Below are 22945 nucleotides of genomic sequence, written 5' to 3' on the forward strand. Positions count from 1 at the left end.
AACAGGACCAGTGGTCGGAGAAGATGGGAGTTATAGTCCAAAACATCTGGTGGGCCGAAGTCTGGGGATGCCTGTTCTAGGCCTTCTAGGCTGGCCCTGCGTATTGACGTGTTTGTGTACTGAAGTCTGCACACATATCTGTAACTGTTGTATTAACTACCTCCCAAAACGGGAAGCAACTGTGCTAAAAATAAAGAAGCATCACCTCCTGAAAAACTGAAATAATGGTGAAGAAGAAGAAGAAGAAATTGTGGTAATGAATTATTTCACATTTCCAGTGGACGCATGCAAAACTTTGATCTCCTTAGCTGAAAAACTCTTGTAAATCCATCCTGGAAGCTGACTACTGGTATAGTAGAAACTCAATGTAGTGTATGGTTAGGACTTGGGAGACCAGGGTTCATATCCCCATTCAGTCATGAGCTCATTTGGTGACCTTTGACCAGTCCCCAACTCTCAGCCAAATGTACCTCACAGGGTTGTTGTAATAATGAGATGAGGAGGGGAGAACCACGTATACCACAACCTTGAGCAACTTAGTGGCAAGGCAGGATACAAATGTAGAAGGAGTACTAGTAATATCAACGTAAACCTTTTAAATGGATAGATAAAATAGGTGATGCTGGGCAAATGTCTTTATTACAAGATGGCTAGATTCAGTATAAGGCAAGCTCATATGACTGTATTTGACTTCTGAGCTTTCAAGACACTTGGGTGTTCAACTTCTCTCTCAATCTGCCAGAGACTTGAGAACTGGGGTTCCAAAAAGAACAAACCAACTGTTACTATGGGTTTGTTAAACCCACCCTCTTCTTCAATGTCGTGCTCATGGTTGCCCCCATCCATTTTTTCCTACGACAACTCTGTGAGGTAGGTTAGGCTGAAATGCAGGAACACTGGCCCATGGTCACCTAGTGAGCTTCGTGGCCAAGAGGGGATTTAAACCTTGATCTCCGAAGCCTTCCTCCAGTGATGGCCAAACTTGCCCTTTCAGCTGTTTTGGGGACTACAATTCCCATCATCCCTGACCACTGGTCCTGTTAGCTAGGGATGATGGGAGTTGTAGTCCCAAAACAGCTGGAGGGCCAAGTTTGGCCATCACTGCCTTACTCCAACACTAGCATACTAGCCCCCCCTAATACTCATGTTGCTCCAAGGTGAAGCCATCACAGAAGAAAGGGGTGAGGGGCAGGAAAGTGGTGCCTTCTCTGAAATGAGCTTCCTCCAATTAACTAGCATTGCACATGCTGGACATTTCAGCAGCACTTTCATTTTTATAGTGCAGAGCAAGAGTATCTTTTTGTTCCAGTCATAGGAAAGAAACCCAGAAAGCAAAGCATATCTCCATTCGGGTTACATAATAACAAATGGCCCAGTGCTGAACACACCAGATAAACTCATTTGGGTAAAAGGCATTACCTAAAAAGCACATCATATCAAGGAAGATTGTTCTGCAATATTGTTTTTTCAAACAACAAAGATTATGAAAAGTGATTACATTAACCTTTTTTTTCTTTTTAAGCACAATTCATAAAGTGTGCAGTGACAGTTTTTAAAAAGCTTGCATTTGTGCATGGCACAGCAGTTGCAATATGCAGCAGTGTTTAACATAAAAATCCCAAGAATGGGTTGCCCCCATGCTTGTAAAAAAAAGATAAAGATTATAAAAAACAATCAGATATTGTACGTTTTACTGCGTGCCTGCTAAACATGTTTTTCAGACGGCAGCAAGTTACAAAAAGCAACAGTGACCTTCTCTTTGGAGGCACAATGCCACCAAAAATGCATTACAAGTGCATAACATTCTGTGCTGAAAAGCACAACACTGGTATGGGTATCAAAGCAGCTGTTTAAGAGTCACAAGCTACATCGGGACCCCTCTTTTGTTATTAACAGGCTTTGGAAACAGGCAGTAGAAAACAGGTTGATGGAAATGAGATAACTTCTTGCAATGCAAGGCTACGGCTTTCATGTGAGCCTGAACCAAGGTTGAAGGATAAGGACTCAGAGAATTAATAAACAAAACCTGGGTCTGATAATAAGCTTATTGATTACTAAATAGGAAGCATAGGGCTCTCAACTCAAAGTGCACACACTCACATGTATGTACCTAAATTCTATTGTCAGCTGCACATGCACATGGCATCAGTTTTCCCCCTAAAAAACTTTTGAGATCAGTGGCAAAACGTTTTCCGGATTGAAACTGAAAGCATAATTCACTCTACAGTGGTACCTCGGTTTGCGACCACGCTTCTGTGCGTGCGCGAAGCACCAATAGAGCGCTTCTGCGCATGCGCAAGCTGCGCAGATCGCGTCTGTGCATCTGACGCCGCGGAACCCAGATGTAAACACTTCCGGGTCCACGGAGGCCGCTCATCGAAGCGGTCACTCGCCGAGGTAGGCGTAAACCGAGGTTTGACTGTATAGGTCTATTTTCTTTATATTGAATAACAACTTCTAAAGTACATTCAAAAGTTACATGCATGCAATGAACAATGTATATTCTTGATCAACTCCCTGAATGGTGGGCAGATATCTTTGCTACTGGGCAATAACCCAGTTAATTTGGTCTCCCAGGATCCCACCCCTTTTCTTTGCGCAGATAGGGCTCAGGAATAAAATGGTGCTTTCCTGTGATGCATTCTGGGATTCTTTCATGTCCATCAGCTGTATAGTGCAGGCTGGGAATCCTACACTGCCCTTGCTTTCATCCTTTGGGCAATACCATTGCCCATATATTGGCAGGGAAAGAGGGGAATAAAAGTCTTACTAGGGAAGAATCCCCCTTGGACACAGTGGAACTTCAAATGTGTACAGGACTGCACTGGAAGACAATCTGTGTGGTCAAAAGTACGAGGCTTCTGTACAGTCAGCAGTCTGAAGGGCAGTCAAATGCTGCATGTATCACACAATTCAGGTTTGAAGAGTGTGTAATTTTAAGGTTTAAAATTGTCATTTCAAATGACAGGGCTCAGTTATAAAAAAAACAACACAAAGCAAAACACAACCTTTCAGTTTCTTCAACCCATCACCCACAGCACAGAGAAGCAGAACCATTCATTGAGGTTAGAAATGTGATTCATCCTGTCTCATTTGAAGTGCCACTTCACAAGGGGAGCACTATGATTTGAAAGCCAGCAGAGAAGCAGACAAGGATCTTTTGGGTGGGCTGCAATTTAAGAAGCTCCCAAGTACTTGCATCAACATGTCAATAGGCACCTTCAGAAACAAATGGACTGTGCCAGAGCCTTCCAGACAGGGCCAAAAAGAAAGAGGAGAGAAACCTACTCACCTTTTTTGGTTTTGGCTAAAGCCAGCTGGCTCATGTTAAGAGCATGTGGAATCTCTCCTTCTGTACTTTGAATCTGCAGCAGGAACAAAATCAAAGCATTTTTTGAGTCATGCCAAACAGACAGTTATGCCCACTGATCAACATAACTAGCTACTTAGCTGATTAACAATCCAACGCAATCAAATTTGGCAATCCAAAGTAAACATTCATTGCTGTTTATCACTGGAATATCCCTTTCAGACTTCCTGCAGCAGAAAATAAGTACATAAAGTGGAACATGCAAAACATGATATATGTGGAATAAAAAAACACCATATCAGTATTCCAGGGGCAATTAAGGTTTTGGGGGTTTATTTTAAGAGAAATGTTGTATAGCAAATACAATCATCTCCAAAAGAGCTTTTCATTTTTAGGCAAGAACGTGTTGTTGTTGTTGTTTAAGACAGGTAGCTATGCTGGTTTATTGAGGCAGTAACACAAGACCATTATTTAGACCAAACAAAAATCATAAAGTTAATGACAGCTAGCTTGTGAATTTCACTAAAGCCTTCCCCAAACTCTGTGTTTAAAAGGATGGAGGGAGACATTGTCCGTAAAGGGAATTGTAGAGGCCCCAGCTGCAAATCTTCTGATCTTAAATCCTCTAACATGTTGCAGAGGTTTCTACCATACCTCTAAGTCTGCAAGCTACCTCCTTCTCTCTCTCCCCCAGTCCAAACCACGTTAATATTGATCCTCAGAACAGTTCTGTGGAAGCTGAAAACTATCCCATTGCTTTAGGATTTTAGCAGATCCTAACTAATCTCCCCTTGATAAAATTCCATATGTAGACTTTTAAAAATTTTGTACAGGTTTATAGATGAATAATTGAGTATTCACACATAGCTCAGTGGGTTAGAGCATAGTGCTGACCATGCCATGTCTGCAAGTTCGATCCCCGTATGGGACAACTGCATATTCCTGCATTGCAGGGGGTTGGACTAGATCAGTCCAAACGCGGGTCTCCAGCTGTTTTTGGAATACAGTTCCCATCAGTGTTCAAAACTGCCATTGTTCTAGGTGCATTTTGCAAAAGGGAATTTCATTAGCGCGAGCAGTTTCTGAACTCTGGGCAAAGTACTGTGCCTAAAATTTCAGATAAAAACTGCAGAGTGGAAGGAAAGGAGGACCTTTTTTCTGCCTCCCCACTTCCAGCTACTCTCTGAAGACTGGGGAAGAGACCCTCTTAAGAATATTAGGGGGGTGGGCAGGGGAAGGACTAGGCCATGTGAAAAATGAGCATAATAATTTAGCTGCAGTTCATTCATTTTCAGCTTTGTATTTTTGTTATTTAAAAAACGCACCTAGACATTCCGTTGTTGCGCCCATAACCCAAGTTTGAGGTGCCATTTAGCTCCCAGCTTTTATATCTCAGTTTCTAATACTGATTCCTGACTACTAGTCCTGCTAACTAGGGATGATGGGAGTTGTAGTCCAAAAACAGCAGGAGACCCAAGTTTGGGAAAGACTGGATTAGATGATCCTGAGGGTCCCTTCCAGCTCTATGATTTTATGATTCTATAACACCAGATGGTAGGTTTATTACCAAAGTAATTAACACCACAGACAAGGCCTGACATCACCTCAAAACACCATCCTGTGTCAGCTGTCAAATTATGACTAATCTGGCCAGTAGATTCAACCCAAAACATTTAAATAGGCAGCACTACAGGTTTCCCAGCTCATACGGTATTTCCCTCTATAAAGTTCTATTTAGTGTCAGAGACTATGTAGCAAGGCAGGCTGGCCTGCTAGCAGGAATGGGGAGATGTAGCACAAAGCAGCTCCTTTGTTTAAACAGCAAGAAAGCTGCTCTAAATTAATTGCTACATAAGCAGTTCTCATGCAACTTCCCACCACCCAGCAACATAGAGAAACTTACGACAGGAAAGGTTTTGTTCAAGGGGGGAAATGTCTTTTTTCTTGTTGCACAAAGCAACATCGATAAAATTATACTGTATATAAAATTCTCTCTGATGTAAGAATCAAATTAAAATTTCAGAATTAAGTAAAAAAAGAAACCACACCACCAGTTACACTCAATCTAAAAAATGGATGTGACTTTTATTTATTAGCATTCAACAGGTTTTGCAGGTGAAGTTAGCTTTGCCCCAAAGGATGATGAGGTCTGCAGTCACCTCTGTTTAAATTCCCCTACCCTAGTTCTGGTGCGTTATTGCTATTGTTTGGAGAAAGCCTTGTAACCAGCTCCAACACAGCTGCCAACTTTTTGGTGTGGCAACCGAGGGAATAATTATGCCTGCAAGCAAACACATCCTCCCCAACCCCAAACAAGGGAGGAAGACATCCCACAAACTAATCTAATCACCCCACACAAAGTGGCAATTGCCTCAATTGCGATAAGATTAATGCGCTCAACTGATTGGGAGATGCATATCATCACCTATGTGGTATACATGACAATTCTTGGTTAATTCATGTAAGAAGAGGATATTCAAGAGTGTGACTAGGACCTACACACTGAGTGTCAGCCTCATTCCACCTAGAGCAGGCATAGGCAACCGTGGCTCTCCAGATGTTTTGGAACTACAACTCCCATGATCCCTGACCACTGGCCCTGTTAGCTAGGGATCATGGGAGTTGTAGTTCCAAAACATCTGGAGAGCCAAGGTTGCCTATGCCTGATCTAGAGTGTCAAACTAAAAGCACCCAATCCAAAGCAATGCAAAATGGAGATTAGTGGCAACACTTTACCAAGGATAGCCAAATGTTTACTTTTCAGGGGCCATGTTCTCTCAGTGTTACTTTGTCAGGGGCCACATACTGATAGGTCAGTGGAGCCATGGTCAAAAGTAGCTGGGCTTTTCTCTCTCTTTAACCCTCCCCTTTCCCTCTGTTTCTCCCTCTCTTTGCCACCCACAAGAAAATTGCCTGCTCTGGTCTACAAAAGCTGAGGCTGCTGAAGAGGCCAGAGACCATCTTGGCTGTGAGCCCAGGAAGACCTGCTGCCTGCCTTGTGGGCCTTTTCCACTTTGCCTGGGAAGGACGGACTCCAACTACAAAAGCTGAGGCTGCTGAAGAGGCCAGAGACCATCTTGGCTGTGAGCCCAGGAAGACCTGCTCCCTGCCTTGGGGCCTTTTCCACTTTGCCTGGGAAGGACAGACTCCAACTACAAAAGCTGAGGCTGATGAACAGACTCTTGGGCTGGGGTGCTGTTGTGGGGAGGCGTTTTGCATTTTTATTTTGCATCTTATTGTGATTTATGTGGAAATTGTTTGGTTTGGTTGTGTATTTTTAATTTTTTTATTGTTTGGTTGTGTATTTGTAATGTTTGACTGTACTAGAAGTAGCAGGTGCCAAATAGCTGATGTAAAATTAAATGAGAGTCCTGATCCAAACAATTAGCCTCCATGCCAGAACCATCTGCTATGCCCAAGTTTGCATATGCATTGTTCAAGCTAGCAATTTTCTCTGAACTACTCAAGCCTAGACTCTTGGGAGGGAGGGGGCACCACCAAAACAAACTTTTTTTTTTAAAAAAAGGCTATCACACCCCCTCAGTCGAAATCTGCTCATCGCTTGCCAGAAAAACTGTATAGTCTAGTTTCGTCTAGACCAATTTTGATGGCAAAGGTTACGCTATGCATGTGTTTGCAAGAAAACTACGTATCTGAGTGGCCTGCAAAGGCGCCTTAAGAGTCTAATCTTATCCGTGTCTGCTCAAGAAATAAGCACTACTTAATTCAGCCGTACTTGCTCCCATTTAAGCACATATAAGATTGCAGCTTAGCAACAGCGCTACCTAAACACAATAACATCTCTTTCATTGTTAAAAAAGAACTCTGAAATCCAGGACACAGCAAACTATAAATAGCCATTCCTTAAATTACAGAGATTATAGGCAAACTGTAGACAAGCTACGAATACAAAACTTTCTTTTGTTACATTTCATCTAAAGGTGGCAAACCCTGAACACTGTAACACGTTTAGTCTGTGAGAGAAGAACCTTCATATTTTGGAACATAGCTTTGCTAATCTTCACATGAAAAGGTTTAATACCAATTACTATTATCTGGCAGAAGATTCTGGATTTTTCCAGAAGTGGGTGGATTCCCCACAACTTCCAAATCTCCAAATTTGAGTTTATGGTCAACATGGGTTTGGGTAGCCTGTATAACTTGTTGTCACTAACAAACTTGTTATTTAAACATATCTGAATCAGCGCTTCAAGCTGCAACATCATTTTATTCACCAGCCATCATTTTATGTAATATGTGGTCATTCAGAGTGGCATTTCTTGCTCCTTACTACTTCCCTCAAGTAAGCAGGGCAATAAAGTAACTGTGTCCATTGCAATAACCTCTGTGTCACACAATCGTCTCCAGTCACGTCCCCCAAAGTGATGCTGCCTTTAAAACAAAGTGTGATCTTTAAGTTTACAGGTAGGTAGCCGTGTTGGTCTGGGTCGAAGTAAAATAAAAAAATTCCTTCAGTAGCACCTTAAAGACCAACTAAGTTTTTATTTTGGTATGAGCTTTCGTGTGCATGCACACTTCTTCAGATACAGTGAAATAGGAGTCCCCAGGCACTTATGTAGAGAAGGGGTGGGGAGGGGGTGGGGAGGGGGATGGGGAGGGGAGGGGGGATCACTCAGAAGGGTGGTGGAAGTGGGTGATTGACTGACTGATAGCTGTTGATGACCAAAAACGACTGCAAATGGTTTTGCATGAAAAAGCAAGGGTTGAGATGGCTGAAGATTGCTTATCATGTATAATGAGATAAGAATCTTTAAATTACTAAGGCTGGTATTAAGAACTGCAAATATTTATGCCAACTTGTTTAATATTTAATAATAATTTAATATTTATGCCAACTTGTTTAAGAATCCATCTAAGTGAAGGCAGCAAGACTCATTCTTTCCCTTTTCAAGTGGCCAGTCTCCATATTTCACAACTGACCAATTTACAGACATTTCCTCAATTCCAAGATGTTCTTTGGTGATAAAACTGCTTGCTTTCTCTTTTCTCACACAACAAACTCTTGACTTAATACTGGTTTATTAAAATAGAAACATCCAATATCAAAGGACTTCCTCTTAGGAAACCAGCATATTTTCAAAATATCAAGCTGAGGCATTGTGTCCCTGTTATCGCAGCTAAAAAAGAATGGATTAAATGCTATTGAAATAAAACTGTTTGAGCTTTGTCCAAAGAAACAAAATGGGGGTTTTATTGTATGCATTTTGTCATAATGTCATTCCCTCTCCCCACCCAACACCCCTGGAAGGCTATAGGGCAGGAAATCTTGAATCTTAAAGCACTGCACCACGTAGGAACAGCACACAAGACAAATTCCAGGTGTGACCCCTCCCCAGCAGTGCCATTTTGTGACCCCACAGTTCTGGTGCAGGCCCCATCAATTTTGTGGGTTTGCCACGGTGGCAGAAGACACCAGTAATGCCACTGAAATCTGTGATGGGCACCTGCCATTTTGACTTTCCACCGTGCCCTGGCAGAACATAGCAGGAGGACCCCAACTCAAATATAGGTGGGTGGGTCTCTTCCAGGGCCCTGAATCCTGACTGGAAGCTGTCTGACCATTCCACATGCTGGCACCAGCCCTGACACAGGGGATTGGGCCCAATTTGCCACGTCTATCTTGAAGGTGAAAAGAAGAAACATGTTCCCAAATGGATTCAGCCTGAAAGCACTTATTTGCGCCCAAGCCACGTGGGAAGATGCTTGAAATGGCAAAGTCCTCAAAGGGTGGCTTTACTGTAACAGTACAGTATGATGTTAAAGTTGGACAACACAGAGGCTGTGATGTCAAGAGATGATGCTGTTATGAGTAGGAGAGCTCTAGTTTTCCAGCAGAGATACGTCCAGATGTTTGAAATGAAATGAAATAAAGATGATCCCAAGTGGATAGCTCAGTTGGTTACAGCATGGTGCACTTCTTGGTAGTGGTTATTATTATTATTATCATCATCATTATTATTATTATTATTTTGTTAATTATTATTATTATTAGCTGCATATTCCTGCATTGCAGGGATTTGGACTAGATCAGGGGTCCCCAGACTTAACCGGCTTTGGGCGGGGGAGAGCGCGCCCGTGCGCATGCGCACACACGCTTACTGGCACGGTGGCGCGCTTCCAGGTTGGAAAAAGCGTCGGAAATCATGTGAGCGCATGTGTATGGGCCTCCCCCGACCCGGAAGTGCACCGGAAATGACCTCTTCTGGGTCAGGAGAGGACCATACGCATGCGCACAAACAATTTTCGGCGCTTTTTTCCGACCTGGAAGAGCGCCGCCACGCTGCACGCCGCAAGAGCGGGCAGCGGCAGCAGGCGGAGGGGGTCGTCGCGGGCCGGATTGGGAGGCCAATTGGGCTGCATCTGGCCTGCGGGCCGTAGTCTGGGGACCCCTGGACTAGATGATCCTCAGGGTCCCAACCAACTGTATGATTCCCCCGTAGTCTGGGGACCATCAGTGGTCTCCAAGACAGTTTAGGGTCTAAAACTACAGTACCACAAGAAACACACACACACACACACACACACACACACGAAAAATAGGAAATGAATGCTACCAAGATGACCACAGTTTAGCTAAAGCCCTAATATTTCTCCCTTGTTCCTTTCTATAATGAGGATAATTGATCCCTTGATTCACAATACCATTTCCCCTATTTTAAGACGAAGTCATAAAATAAGCCATAGCAGAATTTTTAAGCATTCAAGGAATATAAGCCATCCCCCAAAAATAAGACAGTGATAGGCGCAGCAATGCCGGCTGCGGCAGGAGGAGAGAAAAAAATAAGACATCCCCTGAAAATAAGCCATAGTGTTTTTTTTTAAGGAAAAATAAATATAAGACGGTGTCTTATTTTCGGAGAAACACAGCACACATGGATTTCACAGGCATACACACGTACACACACACACACACACACACAAAAACACACACACAATAATTCAGCTTCCTTCTAGAAATCCTAGTATGGCCACTTCTGTTGACAGCCCTTGTCTAATCCTCATCCTAAACAAGATTCTATGCCAGAGGGAACTTTGATGTAGGTGCATCAATAACCTTAGAACGGCTTAACCTGGGATGGGACACCTGTGGTTCTTTTGATGTTGCTGGGCAACATCATCCCTGACCACTAGCCCTGCTAGCTTTGGATGATGGGAACTGTGCTCCAAAAACAGCTGGAGACCCAAGTTGGGGAAAACCCAGACTAGATCGAGCCTCAGAGTCACTGCCAACTCTATGATTCAATGAAAAGAAGATGAGGGAAGAGGATGAGAAGGAGGGATGCTAGCATGCTTGTTTCCCCACTTCTGCGCCTCTCACATGTTTCCTTAATAATAATAATAACAGCAGCATAATAGTAACGTCTGAAGGCTTATGAAAGTGTAATAGTGACCCATGCAAATATTGCTCTGAGCAGAGCTTCATGCAGAGCTGCACCAGGCAGCCTCTTCCTAGCAGTTATTCTGAGGAACTGCACACAGAGGCAGCAGAACTGGATGGCCCTAACAGAGGCTTCCTTGGAACAAGCCACAAACCTCTTCTGGGAATTGGAGATTTGGGCTTGCAACAGCCTTTAATCGTAATCTCACATCGTAACAGGAACTCTCTTGTGGTTATACAGCAGCCTGGATGAGAACAGACTCCATCAACCTGGCAGCCTCCCACCCCCACTCCAAAAAAATGTCTTGAATCATAGCTCCAGTCACCTTCAGCAAGCATGGTCAGGGATGATCAGAGCTATAGTTCAAATCATCTGGAAAACACCAGGCTAGAATAGAACATCAAGACAGACGGACGAGGAATGCAGAAAGAGAAAGCTGCTGCACAAACGAGTCTCAAAATTCTACTCGTCTTCATAACTGACCACCACTTCTTTACCAAGGCACACTGTTGCCATAAGTCCGGGATTTCCCAGACATATCTGGGTTTTGTCCGTCGAAAATACCGTCCGGGTGGAATTTGTGAAAAGCAGTAAAACCCCGGGTGTATGGCAACCCATGTTGGAAGTAAAATATAAAAAAATCCTTCAGTAGCACCTTAAAGACCAACTAAGTTTTTATTTTGGTATGAGCTTTCGTGTAAACTTAGTTGGTCTTTAAGGTGCTACTGAAGGAATTTTTTTATTTTGCTTCAACTCAGACCAACACGGCTACCTACCTGTAACATGTTTGCCCAAAAAAGCTCAACAAATTTTTGTGTCCGGATTTTCACTTTTTGAAATATGCATTGCATTGCAAGCCAATAACCAGATCCAGCCACTCTTTCAACTTCACTGTGATCAGAGGCAAGTTCACAGTATGGCCCTGAGTCCTGCCACCCCATCTAATTACAAACAACAACAGAATTCTATATAAACCCCAGTGTGCAACAGAAGCAGCCATGGTGGATTTAAATCAGTGCGGCCGTGGCTAATGGCAAAATGCTAGAATAGTCGGGAAAGGCGAGGTGCAAATAGAGAGCAGAAAGCTCTTTCCGGACAGGCAAGACCTAGGTGAGTGAATTTAGTTCACCCTCAACAATGGAAGTTCTTCCCCATTCCCAGAGCCTTCCAGTTTCAGCAGCCACCCAAAGCAGTGCCACTTTTTAAAGCCCCTATTTGCAAATAAAATGAAGGTTAGAAAACTCTTTGCAAAAACAAACTCATTCCTGAATTTTCTAAGGAAAGTCACTTGAAGAAGCTCGGCTTCCAAGATTTGCAACCCTGGAAGAAAGCTTCTCCGACTACAGCTGCACTGAAGGTTCCCAGGGATATAATATGCTACATATCATTGTCTAGCACTAGTATCAGAATTTACACTGTTTTAGCGACAGGTTTACTTCAAGGACATTTTAAAAAAAAACCACCACACACACACACACACACACACACACACACAACAGCTTAACACAGTTTCCAACAGAATCAAATACATATTTAAAAAGCTCATCTCACAAGCCTTTCTGCTACAGTCTGGCTTTTCGGAGGCGTTGCCTTGGTCTACTTGCTCCCGGTTGGGTACACTTAAGCTTCTTGTGTTCCCACCTTTCTATTTTTTTCCTGGTGGCGTTTTTGGAGGGGGAAGGACCAGATCATTTGTCATCACCCGCCCTTGCCTGGACCCCAGGATCAAAGCCCCGCCCGCATTTGTACCCTGCGAACTTGCAACCGCCGCCCAATCCACCCCTCTGCGCCTTCTTAGCCAATATCAATATGGGACACAGACTCGAGAGAATCGTGATTGGCCGAGAGGGCAGAGGCCAGGGCTCCCAAGGAAACTATGCCCTGACTCACTCCCACACTGGCTATCTTGACAGCAACAGACTTCCTAAAGGAGCCCCAGGATAGCACGGAAAAACCTGCAGGAATGTAAGCTTGCCATGCAATGCCTGACAAAAACATGCCAAAGCAATGCTTGGGGAGAGGCAGATCAGAAGGGCCCTGGGCACTCCCAGCCCATGCTCATTGTTTCATATGCCTTTTTAGAAACACAAATAATGTTTTTAAAAAAGGAATTGCCTCATTCCTGTTGGGAAAAGCTGGATTTCCCACTCCTGTGGACTTAAACGCCTCTAACCAGAATGCAGATGTTTATTTAGCAAGAATTTGTCATCATTTCAGCACATTTCAGCTGTACTTAAGCTCGCTAGGGCTTCCTAGTAGTCACGATGGCTATATGCTACCTCCAGATCGAAGGAGCATACAAATCTGGGTAAGGCTGGGTGATATCTGGTTTTCAAGATTGTGTAGTATCACCAGCTAAACATTGCAGTACACTGATGTATCACGGTGTCTCAAATAAGGATGGAGCTATGTGGAGGCATTGGCTGGCTTCATGGTTTTTCCCGCATCGTGACTTTTGCCAGCACCTGCTCTTGTAATTCGCTGCCCCCCCCCCCTGCAGGAGGCAGGGGAGAGCTGAGTTGGCAGAGTTAACATGGGCTGCAGGAATCGAGATAAACACTGGCTGGCTTTACGGTTTTCACCACCTTGTGATTTTTGCACAGCGCGCACACACACACGCACACACATTACGATACATTGCCGGGTCAAAAATTACAAAACCAATATCACGATATGGACTTCAATCTGGTTTGGGGTGATATATTGATATTTCACCCAGCCCTAGAGTAGGAGATCAAGGAGGACTTTGCACATAGCCTTTCCACTTACCTCTTCCATCTCAAACGAGTCCTTCTGCTGCAACATGAGATTGGCAATGGATGGGATGGCTATTGAAGCGCAGATGTGTTTATCCAACACGGGAGCAGGAGTTCTTTGCAGTTCGGCGAGCCCAGAACTGGCTGGTGCTAGCGCATCGCTCTCCATACCATTGGATGTCGTAGCAGCAGCTTTTTCATCTGAATGATCGACAGAGTCCTCGTTTTCAGTACCATCTCCCTGCTTTGCATTCATGCCAGAAGAAGTTCCCGAAGCATTGAGACCCTCAGCCGCAGTGGACTGGTTGCTTGGCGTCTCCTCTTTTACTGTAGCCAGCAGAGAAGCTTTGAAGTGTTTTGGAGTTTTGGGCTCATTTTTCGCCTCCGCTTCTTCAGCCCCACTTTCGCCTTTCCCCTTCTCGACAGGTGAGGCGGCAGGGCTACTGCCCCCTTCACCTGCCTGCGGGCTCCCGTATAGATTAAGTTTAGACAAGGTCTTGATGAAACGACTCGCCGTGTTGCTCCGCGTCAGAGGGGGAGGGCTGGACGCCTCTTTGCTGGAAGCGGTCGAATTCATGCTCCCAATTTTCTGCAGCGGAGTGCCAGAGACTTGGGAGTACAAGGAAGAGAATGCATTGGCCACGGTTGTGAGCACTTCAATTTGACGAAAGCGGCCTGGCAAAAGGACAAAAAAGCAAAGAGATGACAAAGAGAACAATGGGAGGCATTGTAAGAGTCAATAATGAAGCTGCTTGGAACTTGCAAAGGTAAAAACAAACACATAGCAGGCGAAGGCCCGCCAGATTGCTAACCCTCAAATGTCTCTGTCAAAAAGTACCCACAACCTTGGGCTTTCCCGAAATTCAATTTTTTAAAAAAGCCATTCATTTTAGTTTATTTTTAAGAACAGTTGTTTGTTACTTTGTACTCCAAACTATTGCATTTCATTTTTAAAATGTCATTTTGACTATAACATGGAAAAGGAAAACAAACACACACAAAATGTTACTGACAATAGGCTAGTCTTTAAATCACTTGTGCCTTTCAAGTTACACAAACTATACATTTTGGTTGCATCTAGCAAAGTTCTGGTGAAATTTTTTCAGGAGGAGAGAGGAGGTCCATGTCGGCCCTTTTCACCACCTTTGCCCAGCCAGGTCCCTGCCCCCTTAATTCACATCCACCCCTCTCAAAGTGGTTTCATCTCCTTTCCTCTGAATTCTCCCCTCATTCCAAGACCATGCACCACCACCACCACAATAATAATAATTTTGTTGTTGTTGTTGTTTAGTCGTGTCAGACTCTTCGTGACCCCAAGGACCATAGCACGCCAGGCACTCCTGTCTTGCACTGCCTCCCGCAGTTTGGTCAAACTCATGTTCGTAGCTTCGAGAACACTGTCCAACCATCTCATCCTCTTTCGTCCCCCTTCTCCTAGTGCCCTCAATCTTTCCCAACATCAGGGTCTTTTCCAGGGAGTCTTCTCTTCTCATGAGGTGGCCAAAGTATTGGAGCCTCAGCTTCACGATCTGTCCTTCCAGTGAGCACTCAGGGCTGATTTCCTGAAGAATGGATAGGTTTGATCTTCTTGCAGTCCATGGGACTCTCAAGAGTCTCCTCCAGCACCATAATTCAAATAGTACCATAATAATAATTTTATTATTTATGTGCCACCCATATTACTGGGTAGCCCCAGCCACTCTGGGTGGTTCCCAACAAAATATTAGAAACACAATAAAATGTCAACCATTAAAAACGTCTCTGAACAGGGCTGCCTTCAGATGTCTTCTAAAAGTCAGATAATTGTTTATTTCCTTGACATCTGATAGGAAGGAGTTCCACAGGGGGGTTGTCACTACCGAGAAGGCCCTCTGCCTGGTTCCCTATAACTTCATGTCTCGCAGTGAGGGAACTGCCAGAAGGCCCTTGGTGCTGGACCTCAGTGTCCAGGTTGGACGATGGGGGTGGAGATACTCCTTCAGGTATACAGGGCTGAGGCTGTTTAGGGCTTTAAAGGTCAATACCAGCACTTTGAATTGTGCTCGGAAACATACTGGAAGCCAGTGTAGATCCTCTGCTCTGTCATCTGTGGTCAATTGCATTCAAGTAGGCACAACGTGTCCCTCTGAAATAGGGGTGGGTGGCCTTTCAGATGTTATTGGGTTTCCCAGCTCTAGAGCATTCAGCATTTTGTTAGGGAAGTCCATTTAGGGTCCATCTTCACTATACATTTAATGTAGCACCACACCACTTTAAATAGGTACAGTTTCTCCCCCCCCCCAAAAAAAACCATCATCATCATGGGAACTGTAGTTCATTAAGGGTGCTGAGAGTTCTTAGACCTCCCAGTTCCCTCACAATGAATGACTGCTAAACCACTAGAAGTTTTTTTGGGGGGGAAGGCTCCAATCAACTCTCTGCAGCCTGAACAAACTACAGCCCCTATTATTTAAAGTGGTGTCATACTGCTTTAAATGTGTACTGTAGATGGGGCCCCAAACACTTGCTCCTGAGGCCGTCAACAAGACATCAGCAATTTTGAAACCGTGCTCTTAATTTAGTATACATACTGGTCAAAGCAAAATTCGGATTTTCCACTTCCATGCGTTGCAGCTGGGCATTCAGAAAAACTTTGATATCTATCCCCCTGGCAAAGGACGACGAATTGAAAAATCTCGATGGAATCTTAGAAGCGATATCTGGTTCATCACGGCCAAATCCAAGATTGTAGAGGACCTCTTCAGGATCTTCCTCGTACAGTTCCAGGAGTTCAGATACACTAGACAAAAACAAAAACACCCCATAATTGCTTTCCACCCTTTCTTTTTCTTGGACGCGATTCCTTCCTTTCTGACAAGTACAGTGGTACCTCGGTTTACAAACTTTAATCTGTTCCAGAAATCCGTTCTTAAACCAAAACCATTCTTAAACTGAGGCGCGCTTTCCCTCATGAGGCCTCCTGCCGCCGGTGCCCTCTCACCGTTTGGACTCCATTCTTAGACTGAGGTAAAGTTCTCAAACCAATTTACTATTTCTGGTTTTGTGGAGTTTGTAAACCAAATCGTTCTTAAACCAGACTGTTCTTAAACCGAGGTACCACTATACAAGCAAGAACTACATCCCTGTTAGGCGGAAGTCCTCCGATTAAAACAGATGCAGGCTACGGTTCTAAACATGTCAATGAGATGAAATTATTTTCTGGGAGTCTGCAAGGTTTACTTCCAAGAACATGTGTTGAGGAATGAGGAACTGGACCTGTTTGAGACCACAACCCTCTTCAGGTGTTTCAATAGTGAGCACAAAAAAAGGAGGAGGTGGCATTGCCCTTTTGCGCTTGTGGAGGCCGCTCACACATTTTGGAGCCCCGATTTTCCTGGGTTCTAAAGTGCACAGGGAGCCTTCACAAGTTGGAAGGTGATGGGAAGAGTGCCTGGGGGAGGGGAAACAGAACTAGCATGCTCATCTGCATTGCCCGCCCGTGTTTTCTGAAGTCTTCATTGAACTGAAGGTGGCATACGATAGCCACCTCTGGCTTGCTGACTTGAGATGACCTTCAAGATAAAAGCAAAACTTGCTTTCAAGGAAATGTGTCTAGGCTCGGTATGCAAATTTAATGCTCCAGTCCCCAGTATACCATTTCAGAGTCTTGAGGGTTTTGAACATGCTTCTGAGGCAAGTTTACCATGCAATCTTGGGCACATCTACTCAAACGTACATCAGATCAATGGAACCAATGCGCAGGGGTAAGGGTTATGTGACTACAGTTTCAACTCCAAACAATTCAATTAACTGGTTTATGCTTTGGACGGCAGCAGTAGCCAAAGTTCATAACATTATCTAGTATCCAGTACAATAGATCTTGTAACTGGTTATGTGGTAGTTCTAGAGTGTGTTATGCTGTTCAAAACAATGCACATCTTTCTCATTGGTCCTTAGAAAAAAAAATCCTATGGAAACACAGAAGTATAGCCAGGCTCACGTGTAGCATCTCATTTAGGTACAAATTGGGAGCTATTTTATCCTGTTAATGGATGTGCAAGTGAAGGGGCCTAATCCATCTTCCTCTCCCCAGGTACTTTGCCTTCACCCCACCTCTGACTGAGAAAACAAAAGTGAGAGTAAGATGTAAAATGGGGAATCAATGAGAGGTTCAACTTTCATCATCTATGGATGTAAAAGTCAAGTCTATTTGAAAAGAGCAGATATATGAACAACAAATATGGCTTCCCCTATCACATTTAGCATGTCCCACAGCTTATAAAACTCCAGGGAGGTGGTAGTTTGTGAATATTCCTCAAAAAAGCGGAAAGCAGGCACTCAGGCCATCAACAGATATCATAGCTTGGTGATTTTTGTCAGCAGAGTAGGGGGGGGGGATTCCATTGACCTATTAAAAGATTGACAGTGCCAGAGCCCAGCTCTGTGGAGACATTATTTCGGGAGCCCAGATGCATTATGGGGGATGTAAAATAGGAATCATAGAATTCTAGAGTTGGAAGGGACCACAAGGGTCATCAAGTCCAACCACCTGCAATACAGGATGTTTTATTTTCATTTTTGCCCAATGTGGGCCTCGAACCCACGACCCTGATATTAAGAGTCTCGTGCTCTACTGACTGAGCCATGGAGGCCACCCAGGCTCCAGTACTGAGAAGTGCAAGGGACCTGGTTGACTATAGACAGCATTTTGGTCAACAGAAAGTAAGACAGTGGACCCAACCTAACGTCAGGCCTGTACCTAACCCCAGTCCCCGGGTTCTCAATACTGCTCACCTTGAAACAGTTGCACTGCTTTTCCCCGAGCCAGTGGAATTCATACTTCTCCCCTTCTGATGAAACTGCAGTCTCTTCTCCTTTGCCAACATGCCGTTACTGACAACACAAAAGAATCAGGCATTGAAAGAACAGCAGAGCTTCCTTCCTCTTTCAAGAACACTCCAAAAATCCAATATTGTACCATTTCTCTTTTCTTAAGAATGCATGCCCTTCACTTAGAGCGGACAGCTGCAACATTCGTACCTCAAGGATCAGAACTCCTCAACAACATCAACAACAACCACAACAACAACACTCACTCTCCTCTCTCAGCTTCTGCTATCTCCATTGTTGGAAGAAGACAAAAACCACACCTAAAGCTTTTTACACAGTTCAGGGACACTGCTAAATTAAACTTCTTTTCGAAAACAACAACAACAAAATTGTATTTTGAAATACAGAACAAAAGGCAGGGTGCATTACACTACAATATCACCCGCTGAAACAAAAAGACAAATGAGTAAATTAACTGTCTTCAGTATATTATGGGTAGGCTGGTGAGACAATAAGCATAACATGACTTGTGGAAAACCTCACCAATTCCTGAAAGAGTCTGGATGTGTAAGTTAAGAAGGGGGGGGATGCTCATCTGTATTTTATGTGATCAAAACTTTCTTTATATTCAATATAGAAGTATTCTATGCTGCACTTATGTCTCCTTCCAGCTACTGAATTCAACTGACTGCTTCACATGATGAACGGAACGCCTCCAGTAAGTAATGTAATCACGGCACAAACCTCATCTTTGAACCAGACCTTAAAGAAACTCTGTGTTTTTATATTTGGCAGCAAGAGCCCTGTGCCTGTAGGGATCTGGGCTACTGCTGGGGTTTTGAATTAAGATCACTGGATTTCAGTTTATTTTGCTTTAAATTCTGATATTTACTTAATTCAGATTCCAAAAACATTTCCCACAATAAAGGACCTCCCTCGGTAACAATCCATTAGAATTTTTTTTTTATGTTTTATACAGATTTCCTGGTAGCTTATCCCCATGCCAGACACGACTCCCAAACCAGAAGTGTGAATATTCACCAGATTTCCACTTGCTCGCTGGTTTGATGCAGTTGATTAGCTAAAGGAGAAAGACGGGGAAAATAAATTGTTGGCACCAGACTATATGCAGTCACCCAAAGAACAATAGTCACTTGATAGGCAGTGAGAAATTATGCTGCAGTTTTTTTCACCATATATGCTATGGACACGTCTTGTGTAACATCTGCAGTAGACTATACAAATCAGGTTAAAATTAGGACCATGGCGGTTGCACACGAGCCTTTTCCAAGACCTATTTATGCTCCAATACCAATGTATAATTCCTGCCAACCTAGCAGTTCGAAAGCACATCAAAAATGCAAGTAGATAAATAGGAACCGCTATAGCGGGAAGGTAAACGGCGTTTCCATGTGCTGCTCTGGTTTGCCAGAAGCGGCTTTGTCATGCTGGCCACATGACCTGGAAGCTGTACACCGGCTCCCTCGGCCAATAATGCGAGATGAGCGCGCAACCCCAGAGTCGGTCACGATTGGACCTAATGGTCAGGGGTCCCTTTACCTTTACCAATGTATAACAAAGAAAGGGAACTGGCAGAGCAAGGACATTTGTTTCATAATGGCTGCTATGAGATAGCAGCCCTTTATGTGTAAGATACAACTGAGCAGGGGTACAAGAGAGCCCATAAACCTAGGAGGTTCCTGGGCACAGTATATTAAGGATGACAGATTGCCTTGAATTCAATTGTCAGTTCCTGCATGGTCTGCATAACTCTCATCCTCCACAATCGCAAAAGCTTCCATGGGTCTGCTTAGCACTTGACACTTACAGGGCCAGTGGATCTTGGGTACAAAATGTTAGCTGTGGGAAGCAGCTTCCATCTCTGCCTATGGTACAGCTATTCTTCTTCCCATCACCCTCCTGTGACAGCACCCAATCAAACATAATTTTGTGTAATCATTTGCACAGGCACACACACAAAATCTGCATAAACAAAACAAAACAAGCAACCAACCCCCAACCCTAGACTTCACCAATGTCAATAATGAGATGAAGATACATATCTGATTTTTGAGTTCAGAGACTGGTCTGTAGGTATACCAACAGACCTTTACAAGGACTTTCCATGTTTTTCCAATCACCCTCTTTCTCTCTATTTGTCAAGCAATGTAGCCCATGTAGTTTGGCTAGGACAGGGATGAAGAACCTATCAACTTGAGATGTCCTTGGACTTCAACTCGAAGCAATCTCAGTGCTTAGATATGAGTGCTGTAGATCAGCAAATCTTGCACTCTAAACACTACACACAGTTTTGCTTTCAACAAACTGCTTGATTTTGATTTAGGGAGCGGGGAACAAGCATGCATTTTAACACCACACCTACCTTCTGCTCCCAAGGATAAATCATCTTCAAAGCTTCCTCCGTTTCTCACCAGCATGCCTGAAAAGATGTCAATTTGACGGGGTCAGCATCTAGCGTTGTGATTTTCCCTTCCAGTTATCCGGATTGCCCTCTTAAAACCAAAGCACCAAATGACAACCTTGCATATAAAATCCTTGTTCTTCAATGCCAAATTTGAGCTTTCCCAGCTCAAATCTTGGGACCAGACCAGTGCTCTGCACTGTCTCAGCCTGCTTCAAGGTGAGATATATTGTTATTTTCAATGCAGAGAGCAGGTCTTACAAAAGACACAAAAGATGTATCAAGGTAACTTCCATAGAGCTCCATGCCCAAGCTAAAGAAAATGGCCATTTCAGAGCCATAAGTACCACACACCTTTGGTTACAGCTGTACTGCATATAACACATAATGCATCTTAAGCAAGCCTGCAGGTCTCTTACCAAGGAGTCTCAAGCCCAGGAAATGTCCTGGATCAAACATTCCCTGTCTCCCTTGCGCATTGAAAGAAAGGAGCTGCAGCTCTTCGGATCTGCCCTGTCGCTACCTGCAGCGTCTTGTTGTACTTTGAACTTTTGCATTCTGGTTTGCGCAAGTGGTAACTTTTCAGGTGTGGCAAGTTCGGTCGGAGCAAGCCAACAGAGATTGTGTTGAAAGGGGTTGACCTACTTCTCAGTGTAATACTTAACAATATTCATCCTCTCTCTCTCTCTCTCTCTCTCTCTCTCTCTCTCTCTCTCACACACACACACACACAGCACAGCTTATCTTTATCGCAAGAGAAATATTGCTTAAGAGTTCCTTCAGTTAAAAAAAAATCACAGATCCATTTGTCTCCTCTGCTATCAGGCTTGCAGAGAAGCCCGCTCAACAACTTCTAACACTGTCAGCTCAAACCTGCACTTGAATTAGGATTTCTTTTTTGTCTTACAAACAAGCAGGAAAACAGAAATGCTCTTAAAAGGCCTGGGATCCTTACCCTTTAGAATTGTGTTGCTCTGCTCATCCAGGGAGGCTCCCAATGGCGTTCTGAAACCACAGAAGAGATTAAAACATGCATGGCTGTCTTTTAAAAGTTGCTTCTTCATGTCCTTCCTTAAAGCCACACTTCTTTCACATCCGTCCCCTCCTCTTCCCGAAAATGTGCACACATGCGTGCGCGCACACACACACAAACTTGCAAAGCAAGCTTTGAGGAAACCAGCCCCTAACCAGGCACTAGTTTGTGAAAAGGCTGTTTAATCAAATTGATACGGCTGCCAACTTAACAGACTGCTCTGATGCAGGAAGTAAGCTCTGTGGGACTTTATTCCCAAATGACTGAGCATAAGATTGTCCGTGCTGCCGTAAGTGTACATGAACATTAACGTGACTAATTAGTCTGTCAAAAGAAAATGGGGGGTAAAAACTTACTTTATTATCATCTTTAGCATTAATGCGTGAGTAAAGGAGACAGACCTACAGCACTATACTTAATTGAAATTCATTCTGCACTTAAAAAAAATCTCATCCATATAGCCAATGCTAAAAGTATGGGCATAATAACCCCCCCCCCCCACAAACATACATACATTTCTGCTTGGCTAAAAGCAGAGTTCGAACTATGATTGTTTCAGACACACTCTTCTTTTTATTCTCTCTCAACCCAATTTAGTCTGCAATCTGAAACCACTTTAGCGCGAGTTTAAAGTCCCACTGATCTTTGTGGGATGGGCTGCCAAGGAAATACAGTATTTCACAGTATCATTATATGCTGTTTGTAGAGCTTCCAGCTGCCTGCCAAAAGGTTATGCCAGGACTTCTTTAAAAACTCAAAAGCAATGCAACCAGCTGTAGGCACGAAGGATCTCACACTCTGCTGCTCCAACAGCTAGGGTTAGAGGACAGGACTTCTGTGCCTTTAATTGCCCTGCTCTCTTTTGAGTCTGGAAACCTTCAAGAGAAACCAGCAGACCCTCTGTTTAATTTCCAAGCAAAGGGTCTGCTGGTTTCTCTTTAAGGTTTCCAGACTCAAAAGAGACCAGGGCAATTAAAGGCACAGAAGTCCTGTCCTCTATTGAGTCTGGAAACTCTACCAACAGCCCTGCTGTAGCACACAATCTTTTTACTTTTGACCCACAAATAGTAGGGCAAGCAAGAAAATGCAACAGCCGCGCCCTCATCCTTTTGCCGTCGGAACTTTTAAAGGGGCAGGTACAATTCCACGGTCGGGTTATTAGCCCCAACCTCTGGCCCTTTGGGGCTTTCACAGCTGGAGTACTGGCCAGCTTCT

The 22945-nt window shown here is 43.8% G+C and overlaps 1 protein-coding gene across 4 annotated transcripts in view; it reads right to left on the minus strand.

Annotated features, from left to right (window-relative positions):
• ITPRID2 (ITPR interacting domain containing 2) overlaps positions 1 to 22945 on the minus strand; it is a 73749-nt gene that overhangs the window by 24322 nt on the left and 26482 nt on the right. For 3 of the 4 annotated variants that reach the window (XM_035133656.2, XM_035133666.2, XM_035133674.2), the window contains 7 exons: positions 21653 to 21702; positions 20659 to 20715; positions 19317 to 19356; positions 18240 to 18338; positions 16037 to 16245; positions 13480 to 14141; positions 3293 to 3365 (listed from right to left, as the gene is read on the minus strand). In XM_035133656.2, coding sequence (XP_034989547.2) covers positions 3293 to 3365; positions 13480 to 14141; positions 16037 to 16245; positions 18240 to 18338; positions 19317 to 19356; positions 20659 to 20715; positions 21653 to 21702 — 1190 coding nt within the window. The other variant, XM_035133683.2, reaches the window with a different exon arrangement.

This window comes from Zootoca vivipara, chromosome 1, assembly GCF_963506605.1.
Source record: "Zootoca vivipara chromosome 1, rZooViv1.1, whole genome shotgun sequence".
Lineage (NCBI taxonomy): Eukaryota > Metazoa > Chordata > Lepidosauria > Squamata > Lacertidae > Zootoca > Zootoca vivipara.